An 11,735-nucleotide genomic window follows, 5' to 3' on the forward strand; every position below is an offset into this window, starting at 1 on the left:
GTGCAACTTGGGGCGGTTGATTCAGCCGAAAGAGGTTACATTTAGAGACCCTTTCTTTTTTTCTATCTTCACATTTGACACTAAAACTGTCATGTGCAGCAGAGTTAAAAGACTAACTTGCATAGAAGAAACCTGATCTGTACCCCCCTTTTGCATCTCAATGATGAATCAGATATGTAATGGAACACGGCTGCTGTACACATCAAATCAAAGATCAAAGTTCAGCTTGGAAATGTTTAAATAATGGGATTTCTCACAGTGAATGCCGTATGCCATGACAGGTTCTCACAGAGCCACTTTCTACACATTTGAACCCATGTTTTCAAACTTCTTAAAAAGACAAGTCATTTTGAGGGAGAATTAAGTCTGCGGTTTCTCGATGTCAGTGCCTCCAGGGCCTGCTTCCCCCCAATGGGGATGCAGAGGAGAGGGCAGACAGAGGTTGAGCCAGTATCTGTCACCTGACTTGGGGTTTGTGTTCAGTGTGCTGCAGCTATGGAGAAGAAGTCACAGACTGAAGAAAGGGAATACTATTTACTCAATCAGTATGACTGGCATACTGCCTGATACATTAACTATTGAGTACTGCATAACCTGTAGACTGGCCAACTGTGGTAAACTTCTTCTCTGCTTAGGATTAATCCACCATGGGGGACCATCCTTTTTCAAAACAAATGTAGATCAACATATTTTCCTTTAATTTGATACTTTACAGCAAGTTAAATTATATATTTTTCTTGTGTTAAAAGCTCCAGAGAAAATTAAGAATCCCCAGCAAGTATTTCAGTTTCTGCGGTTTTACCACTATTTGGAGTAAAGTTAACATCTTGGATTTATTCTATAAACTATTGAGAACATTTCCCCCAGATTTCAAATGAAAAAACTGGTCAAAATCAACAAAGCCTGGTCACAAGCCATCAAACAAAGCCGAGCTGCATGAGTTTTTGCTCCAGGAGTGTAGTATAAAGTCAGCCAGCAGCATTGTGACAGAGTGGTGGAGAGCATGCCAACACATATTAAAAGCTGTGATTGAAATCAGGCAAATTCCCCCAAATCACGATTGCTAAACTCTTCCAAAGTTAGTGTATGCATGTGGTGTAATTCTTTTGTTTTCATAATTTAAGGTCTAAAAACGGATTATATCCTCATTATTTACAAAAGATCAGATTGTGTTTACTTGTTGTGAAAGCACCAATAGTCAACCCATACAATATTGTTGCATTATCAATATGGCGGTATTAGATCATTTCGCACCATCTGAAAGAACTAGTTTGTTGTTTTACTGGAAATCCAAACTCTGTAGCAAGCAAGGTGTAAGTTCGTTTTTCTGTTCACCGGCAAAATGCCATGTCAATGTTTCAATTAAACACAACTAAAAAGAGAACTTTATTATTTATTTATTTTACTGCTGAATGACGCTTAGGTACTCGCCACTTGCACACATTAACAGCTGGTAACATGCTGTGCCCTGACCATGAGGGTTGAGAGCTTAGTGCAAACATTCCCAAATTATATAAAAGTACTTATTGAAGAGAAAAGTCATTAAGATGGGAAAAAGTATTCACTAATCATAATAATCCAAATCAGTGCAGCCACAGCGGACTGGAAGCAGCCAGTTGTAACTCTAAACCAATCCACTGACAGTCCAAATTACACAGCTGAGAAACGTTTATCAAATCATGGAAATGTAAAGGGTTCTCCGGGGTCAACAGGTCAGTTCGTGAACATTAAACAGAAACTATTAAAAGATAACTTGGTTGCTATATCACACTCAAAAAACCTTTAAAATATTCCCCAAACCTTCAAACTATGAAGCATTTTTGCGACGTTTACTCCTGCATTTAACACTTATTTCAGCATCCCCTAACTGTCACACCTCTCATTTACATTTATATTTTTCAATGCAATCTTGCTAATGAAGTGAGCCAGAAACAGCAATGTATTAATGTATGCCTTTAGTGCGTCAGTGCGATTTGATGCCAACACTTTGATCCAGAGTGTGAACCCTTCCTCTACAGAAGTTGAAATGCAATCAGCGCCATTGGTAGGACTGAAGTTCAAGCAGCCCTTCAACGCGTTAAAAATGAACCGAAAAATGCTTCTGGCAAGCAACGCACACTTATTAAGGAGTGACATTCAGATATGAAATAGACGGCACCAGCAGGGGCTGGCACGTTACTTCAGTGCTGCTCATTACTCTGCTCTGAGTGGGAAGTGCTGACCGGAGAGAGTCACATCCTGATCGTCCAATTCATTCAGACTGGAAACGTGTTCAACAGACAGACTGCCTGTATCAAACAAGTCCTAGGTCTGTACTATAGCTGATCATTTATTTGAATTTACTCGGGTACGAAAATCAGGATCAGCGCTACAGCTGTCAACTGAAAGTGCAGCTTGTTACCAAAACAGACAAATTACAATCTCATTAAACATTAGCAATACTGCTTTGAATACATCAAATCCTCACACATGTAAATGATCCCGATTGTATGTACAAAGCCTAAAAAATGCACACACCTCATAACAATTACAGATGGTCATTTAACTGGACAATGAAGATTAACACATGATAAACAAACAGCCATGCTTGCGTGCTCTGAATCTGAAACAGCTCCACTAAACGCATATCCACCATGTCACGGTATATAACCTTTGACCTTCCTGTATAAAGGCTAAATGAACATGCACAAAAAAATGTTTCTATATGGTACTCTTTCAGAAGAAAGCAGCATGAGGAGGCGAGGAGCGTTTCAGTCTATTATCAAGAAAGGTCCAGCGCCTGCTGCCTCTGACATCCTCCACACTGAACTGTCTAAGATAAACTCCACAAAAGTAGCTCCGGCCGCTGCAACACAAGGGCAACGTTGGTCAATCTTACTTCGCTAAGCCGAGTTTAAAAAAGGTGGACATTTCTTGGGGGGAGGGGGGGGGGAAGTGCAGAATAAGGTATGTATACACTACTTCCTGAACCAAACACATTTGTTGGCCTATATGTGTACATTCACTTTACTTGCTGTGAAAGTTACTTAAGGCACACTGAAAAGTATGACCATTAAAAAAAAAAATCTGAGCCATTGAATATTAGTTCACAAATAATTTGAATCACAATAGCTCAACATTTTTGCACTATAGCAACTTCCACTGCAATAAAAGACTTTAACAACCATGTCCGCTTCCGAGAAGAACATCACATCAAATAACACAATCTCCTACTTTAGAGAAAATAAAGTATTCCAGCATTAACACTAAATTAGTGGCAGATAAATAGTAGGTTGTCCCCATTATGGCACTCCAAAAGGCTTAGATCAATTTCAGCTACACAACATGCCTACATGTGCATGAAGTGTTTTGCCCCTGCAGCACATCTGTGAACTTTTGAAGAGCAAAAAGTCTCACATCCGAACACTTTGTAATAAAGAAAGCTACCTACGCAATAACTCCCATCAAAAGCCAACTTGGTACAGATAATTTGCCACTACTTGTGATATCAACCGGTGCCCTGCAGTTGCTGTAACATATCCATGAGAGGCTCCACGCAAGAGGTGTAATCCCCTGCATGCAGGTGCTAGTGATGTGAACAATCGTTGCATGAGGTTGGTTGTAGAAGAAAAGGAGGATAGATCAAGCAGAAACACCAAAACCACAAATGCCAGCTGTTGAGGAGAGCTACATTTCCAGCAGACTACTATCACTGGCAGCTGACAGCGTTGAGACTTGGAGGCTGAATGATACACGCGTTTCAGCACCAAGAGCTGCACCATCATTATTGCTGTATCACAATCCAAACGCCCTGTGGCTTCACCATTTTCAGATAGGAATAACTGCCATTAGAGTATGGCTTAGGAACAAGAGTGTCCTTCAAAAAATGTTCCAGAGTTAACAAAACACAGAAGAGACATTTGGCCAGATATTTCTATTTTTATAAAAAACAGATCCATGTTTTCCTTTTATGTGGATTAGAGGCAAGTGTGTAGTCATCTACACACCATACCATGACAAATAAACCCAGAAAAGACGTGGCTTTGCCTGTGAGAATGGCGTAACTGTGCTGCTTCCTAGTAGCGGAGAGGCTGGATCCTGCTGACTGCTTCTGAACATTTGTAAACACTTCCCACATGCTACCTGAGAGGAGGAGAGCTGCATGGCCATGCTACTTACCGAAGGTAGTACTGTTTTAAAGCAAATGCAGCGTTGGAACAACTCCTTGGCAAGTGAAACTCGTCTCCAAGTTCAATCCATTGGTTTTTATCGGAGACCTGAGAGGAGAAAATGAGTTGGTTAGTTAGATAAGCATCAAGAAAAAGAGCGGTCACACTGCAACCATCTGTCTGCTACAGGTCCCCCAATGAGGCCATCTCAGAATAATTAATCAATAACTTTCTCAAACTCGTGAAAATGGACAAAAATACTATAAAAAGATAAACTAATCCACCAGTTAATTTGGTAAAATTGTAATATAATATGCTTGTTATCCAAACATATTTACATTTGTCACAACAGTAAGTACAACTGCCCAACTCCCTTTAGGATAGTATCTTTACTGTTGAGGCTAGTTAGCACTGTAGCTAACAAGCTAACTTGACTTTTAATTTTTTTTTGTGATAAGCTAACGAGGCTAACTCCCGCGAACTGTCTCTCCTGAGAAACTAACGCCTGAGCTCGCGGTGGTCCGTCTCATTTGGTTGTAGTTTTGGGACCGTGTACTGTATTCACTACATGGGCCTGTGAGGCCTACATTTTGTGATCAGCCATGAAGCCGAAGAAAGATGGCTATGGTGAGAAAGAGAAATGAAGCTTCCCCTGGGTGCAAACTGCCGGTAAAAGCCCGGGCGAAACGCTGTGTCCTCCGCGGTGTTTTCCCAGCCCGGGCTCCGTGCCGATAATCGATGTTAAACGTGCCCGCTAATTTTGAGTCGCTCCGACTGCACTCTGACTCCGAGCGGTTGGACTCTCAATTCAAACCACACAACAACACAAGCCACCACATTGCATAGAGATACATGGCAAACTAGCACAAGGCCAACACCGACCCACTACCGTCTGTGTGGAGGGTACCTGGTCCCGGGGAACCCACACTGAGTTGTAGAGTGGTCCACCGGGGAGTGCACCGACAGCACAGAGCGGAGAAATACACTTTTAGTTCCCACTCACCTTAGCAAATCCTCCTAAAGATACGACTCTGATATAGAGAGCATTCAGATCCAGCTCTTTACCACCCACGATAGGAATCTTTCTGAACGGCGATCTGAGGGGTTAACACAAGAAATAAAAGCATACATGTTTAAATTACAGTTTTCTTCAGCTCGCAAGCACATGCAAGGGGAATTTAAAGTTGTATTTCTTGGTAATAAAGACGCCCCAATCTCACCCTCTGCTTTGGTGAAATTGCCGCAGCTCGTCCAGGAAAGCCTGTCCTTTCCTTCGCTGATCTAGTAGATTTTTCCCCGTCGAATTTGCCATTGTTTTTGCATGCAAAAACGGTTAAACCCCACTTCAGTCGCTTCTTAAGACACCAAGGATCCCATACTCCGCCGGCGCTCAGTCATTCGCGAAGCTGAGTGTTTAAAAAGTTAAAGAAATAGCTGATAGCAAGAAGAGCGGCAGCTCGCTAATAAAGACTGATGCACACAGAAAGCAAGCCGATTCAACCCCGGACTAACTTCCAACGAACAGTCAGAAATACGACCGATTTACCGGCAGATTAGAAGCGCCATGGCAGGATGTGTAGAATTAATGCTTTTGGTCGCGGTTGTATTCGTTTGGAGTGGTTTGACAGTGGGTTACGGACGCAGCTCCGAGGCTATCGCACACACTGTAGAGCGGCAGAGGGATCCAGTTCTCAGACAAAAAGATGTGAAGGCCGCGGAGCCCGGCCTGCCATGCGGGCAGCGCCCTCTGCGGCCAGAGGAGGTAGTGCACCGTCCAGAGCACAGCGGCTGCTTGAACAATAGAGACTGTTTTCTTTTTTAGGGACCGTCTGACAACTCGTTCCTCTGTTTGGAAAACGGGTCAGGAGGTACTTGGAAATGTCCCGTGGGGGAGGGGATAACACTAATTAACATAGCCCCCTTGTTATCCCAACTAGGCGTTTAATAGAGGGCAACCCTTAATTTCATCAATACTGTTTTTCCAAGCCTTAGCATATTCATAACTGGTTAAAAGTGAGTATCTTTCCTCGCTGATATTAGCTAAATGAAGATAGGGTATTCCCATTAGGAATAAAGTAATCCTGTAAACATTTCATACAAATACCACAGCAATATTTTTAAAACACCAACCGGCCATCTCAATCATACAATCCATTGACATGATGTCTTTTAGATACAATATTTAGGACAAACTAAGGATAAGGACACACATATTATTTTCTAAATAAGTATTCCTCATTGTATTTAAGATATTTATACTTTATTTACTTTATCAAAATAAGTGATCAGTGCTCCTTTGATAAAACATGAGATGTTGTTTTTTTTTACTGCTTTTTCACATTTAACTGATATCTGAAGGCTTATTTACCTTTATGATATTTGTTTAGGCCTACATGTATTTGTTTTCACTACAGGTGGTGACGGTTATAGTTCAAACATGTTTTTATTTATTGACAAATTGTTTAGACCACTGTGTAAACTTTTGATAAAAAATATGACACGTTTTTTATATAAATATATATATATATATAATATATAATCAGCAATAGCCTTATTCTTTAGCTTTAATTATCCCGTTTATCATACAGTGCCACTTGTGTTAAATCCTGTTGATTTGGGAAGTTTTGGACAACAATTAGGGTATTTTATTATGTCAATTCAAAATGAATCACCATCTGTTTGAAAAGATCTATTTATAGTTTTTGGTTGTTCACACATAAAACACCAATCACTGTTATGCCTATGGTGTTTTGGGTTGTATTTATTTTTATCATGGTGTCATTTGTCGCTGGAAACTTGTTATGGTTGTGGAAGTCTGCCCCTATCCCTTGCTGACCACTTCAAAATGACTTTTATCTCACGAGATGGTAGGAAATTACTCCTGACCCGTTCTCTCTGTAACAGCCAGGCGGATATCTTCTTGATGGGGTTACATTCAACCATTACACGTACCCCTTTGCTCAATGAAAAACCTGTCACAAAATGGCGGAGACGTACGTTAGCAGACCCCATTTTGAGGAATTGACACTAGACAGCGGAAAAGTGCGTGTCCTTGCTTGTGGGATTTCAAAATAGTGTATTTTTTGCTATCAAACTGCGACACACCCGAGTTCACCTCACGCCTGTTTGGACTCTACGACCGTCAACCGAATTATGTGCTAACAAGTCGGTCGTGCGTTAGCTTGTTAGCAATAGCATACGCTAGCTAATTTGGCAAACATGACCACGGACCTGTAATGAGCAATCTGTATTAATCCAATTATCCACTGATATATCACGTTAACACAGAACGTATATACTGTTTTCTAGTCGTTCGTATTCAGTGTTAATTCTGATTTAGTGAGAGATCCCGTGTTCTAGCTAGCTATGTGACTCGTCTGGGCGCTAGCTGCACCGGTGTCTCACATTAGCGTGTCAGATTCCAGTCCAGCATAAACATTGCTGGTATTGCTAAGTAGGTTACATTTCACGTGCCAGCAGCTCATAGATAAGCTCGGTTGGCACTGGCAGACATAATAGTTGTCATCGATTAGTTATATGTAACACCAGACACCGAGCAGTTGAAAACACAACATGCCTGCCAAACTGAAACGTAACGTTATTTTTTTTAATCGTTCACGCTGGTGTAGTAGCTAACAGGTTAGCCGCCGTATGTGCTTAACGTTATCTTCGCTTACATTTCCAGTTACAGCATTTGATTTATTATGTGTTCTCCATCCTTGCTCTTAATATTGATTTGACTTCATGCTAATCACTAAAACTATAAAAATATTTTGCATTGTTGGTCAATATGCATATATTTACCATTGTAGCTTCTGTACAGTTTATAGGTTTGATAATTACGTGCTAATGCTGGTGACATCCATCTTTGTATTTGTGAAGAATTCACCGTGAACAAATGTAGCCTACAGATATTAGTGCACAATGTATAAAACCGTGAATACATAGTTTCTGTGTGCTGCTTGTCATATAGTGAATGTCATACCTTCTGACTGCTTATGTGTAATTGATTCCTCTACACTAAATGATTATTAAGAATTCCGTTGCTTTATTGGTTGAGAGGAATAGCCTACATGAATTGAATTTTCTGTAGGCTAATAGTTGCATAGTGGCATATCAAAACACTGCTTTTTAGTGAATTATTTACTCGAAGATGGCCTACCTACGGTTATTTTTTATACAAAGCCAACGTAAGGTACACTAGGGAATTACTTAATTATTTTGTGGCTGCTATTCAGTTTAACACCATGTTTGTGGTTGTCTATGTATTGAGGATAAAGATTCATATGGATTATGTAGCTTTTGCACCATATTACATAACTTAAACAGGCTGACATATCAATCAAATTCCCCATGGGTTTGCCTTAATCCACTGCAGCCAGAATTCTTATGTGGAACCGTGGAAATGCTTAAATAGATCTTAAGAATGCCCTGAAATCAATAATTATAGTAGACCTATATAGTAAAGCTGGATTAGCTGACTTCCAGCAAATTATTGTTTGTATGTTGTCTTCTCCTGAATGTTGTACATCTCTTGTTTGTTTTTTGTATTTTTGATGGCACCTTAAAAAAAGGAGTAGCTCTACTCATCTCATTGTACCTATATAATGACAATAAAGGATTCTATATCATTGAGATATGTTTTCACATGCATTATTCTATGCTCTCACCTTTAAAGATGATACATGAAACATTTATGAATTAAAAAGGCATACATTAATAAGGACATTTAAACCTTACATCTGTAAATGTACGGCTGACTGGTGTTGACATCTTGTTAACAACCTAGTTAAACTGCATGTTAAAAAGTGGTTTGCAGTAAATTAATGTGCATTTATAAGCTGCAGGGTCAGTTATGCCATCACACATAGGTCCTCATCTGATGTGACAGCCAGGCCTCTCATGGCATATGGTGCAAATGGGGCCAGTAAACCCAAGCTGCCTTCAAGCACCCAGACAAAAGATCCCAGTGGGGCATGTAACGTCCCTGCTCCCTGTATCCTCCTTCCTCAGGTTTATCTCTCCAGTAATGGCTGATGTTGACTCATTTGGTGGAAAATGGCTCCATCCTCTGGCAGCCAGGCATCATGTCTCAATGATGGGATGAACTAACTCACCTCATTGTTGGGAACATATTGTACTTGGAGGGATCAGTTGAGATATTTTAAACTGTCACAGTTGGAGCGAGATGCATGCTGGGGGATTAGGGGAGGGAGTGAGTGATCTTAAACCAGCCGGATGTTATGCAGGACGGCACGCTTATCGAATTTAACTTCCAGATTTCTACAACTGTTTTAGTATTTTTAAGTGAGTAAAATTATATTTGCAACCAAGATGGTTTTCAATAAAATAGTTCAAAACAGTTATGTATTTTGCTGCTTGCTGAAATATATAACTTAATGTTTACTTTCATATGAAAAAGTAATTACCATTATCCAGTTGACCAATGCAACACAACAAAGCATGTTAGAATATGATAGTGTATACTAAAACAAACAACTTATTGATTTGCAAAACATTTTAAAATACTTTCACTTCAGTAGACATATATTAAGAATGAATGTCACAGAAATAAATCATTTAATTCATCCCAAATAGATGGATTACATACAAATAATCTATATTATCACATTTGTAATAACATTGGATTATGTAAATCAAATACAAAAATAAATAATTGAGCTGGGATTGGAGTTGCTGAAATGTTTGTTTTTCTGTTAGTCAATCAAAAATAAACCAACTGCCAAACAATGTAAATTCATAAGCTGTGTGCAAGATGTATTTTGATAGGCAGTTAAACCAAATGTGAATGAGACAAATCAGAAATATAAGATTGTTGTTTAGCTGTAAGTGTAGGATTTCATTTTTTTTTTATTCTGCTGCTTGCTTGAAATATTATGCTTATAAATAATTAAAGTTCTCCTTACCTTTTAAGAATTGATTGATTATATATACTTGTGACAGTCCTCCTGCTGTCTAAATGTGTGTGTTTGTCTGTTTTGGTCACTAGGTGGCATTTGTGTTCAAAACTTGAGAGCTCAAAGCCACTTTTGTGACTTTCTAACCCTGTTAGTCTATTTCCCTCCCATTTTTACATCCCATCATAAACACACATGCTATTGAAGACACTTATATGGTATGGTATGGTATGGTATGGTATGGTATGGTATGGTATGGTATTGTACCTGCAGGGATTTGTTCCTTTGTTGAATATATATTCATATATATTTCACTGTCACTACATAGAAAATAACCTCATATCCACACTACAAAGTTTCAAGAATTTGGTTAGGATACTGTTATGTTACTTTTGTACACAATATGAATCAAAGCATGTCAATTGAACAACAGCTTTGGGAAGTTAAAATCGACTTCAGTCCACTGCACTCAAATATAAAATTATTTGATTTACACCCTTAATAGTTTGTAAAATAAAAACTTCACTGATAACACGTGTGTTGAATTGTATTGATCAAAATATATATTATTCAGAGAGACATCATACAGTTAAAATGAATGAACATTTATACAACAAAATGATGGATGGAGGGGGGTCTCAAAGTGTTTTCATATATTGTCAATTTTTGGAATTGGTTTCAAATCATTAATCCCCCCAAATCCCTGTTAAAAAGGGACCATTTTCGAGGACAAATGTTTATGATCAGTAGGTATCGGGTCAGTGAGGTTATTGTGGTTGAAAGATGTGTTTGTAAAAGAAAAACATGCAGTTCCTTGAGCTTAGTCACGCCAGTTTAATTTGCACATGCCAACACAGTAATCCAAGACTGTAGCATTCAGAAAATTACAAAACAGAGTTTCTGTCAATTGCTAGCTGTTTGTGTGTGTTCTGTTACGACGACACCATAACAATATCATTAACAATATCCAGTTACAGGGTCAGCTGGCATGTATGCAGGCAGGGCAGCTGGAAGACTGAAGTATTTATAAGACAAAACATTGAAGTGGAGGCTGCCATGGTTTCACTGCACAATGGCAAGGGTGCGGTTAAATCTCCTTCCCCCTCACGAGACAGCCGTGAATCTCCCTGAAAAGATATCTGGATGTGCTCCTCACTTTTAACACAAAGTAGGCCAGTTCTAAATAATGGCGGCGTGATGTTTGCTTGCTGGATCTTCACAGATTTCTGTCAGTAACTATGGCCAGGGCTCACTCAGCGAGTTATGTTTTATCTTCAAGGTTTTCTTTGCCAGATGTCATTGCATTCAAATATTACCTGAAAAGAACCAAATTAACACAAAATCACTTTATATTCAAGTTTTATTTTTATTTTATTTAAAACACTAAATCATAACAAGGGCAAATATCAGAGCGGGGGATTCCTTTAAAATGACATTTTAAAGCTAAAAAACAAAAAATACTGACCATATTTAAAAATATACATCCCCAAACAAAGCAGCTATAATCTATACAAACGTGATACATTTGCATGACAGAAGAAAATAAAAAATCAATCAATCAAAAGAAACATTCTTATAAATGTATAATAAATTATTGCTTTTTCCAATTTACAAATGTTATGAATGAAACAAAACACAGAAATGGGTATACACTGCTATTATACCAAAT

At 39.0% G+C, this 11,735-nt stretch overlaps 1 protein-coding gene across 1 annotated transcript in view; it reads right to left on the reverse strand.

Annotated features, from left to right (window-relative positions):
• Positions 1-8,689, reverse strand: part of arid2 (AT-rich interactive domain 2) — a 33,557-nt gene extending 24,868 nt beyond the window's left edge. Inside the window, exons 1-4 of the mRNA XM_079652888.1 lie at positions 7,953-8,689; positions 5,369-5,554; positions 5,152-5,245; positions 4,159-4,256 (exon numbers count right to left, since the gene is read on the reverse strand). Coding sequence (XP_079509014.1) covers positions 4,159-4,256; positions 5,152-5,245; positions 5,369-5,460 — 284 coding nt within the window. The 5' untranslated portion in view covers positions 5,461-5,554; positions 7,953-8,689. The remainder of the gene's footprint in view (positions 1-4,158; positions 4,257-5,151; positions 5,246-5,368; positions 5,555-7,952) is intronic.
• Positions 8,690-11,735: the final 3,046 nt, after the last annotated feature.

The sequence above is a fragment of the Notothenia rossii genome (assembly GCF_949606895.1).
Source record: "Notothenia rossii genome assembly, chromosome: 10".
Lineage (NCBI taxonomy): Eukaryota > Metazoa > Chordata > Actinopteri > Perciformes > Nototheniidae > Notothenia > Notothenia rossii.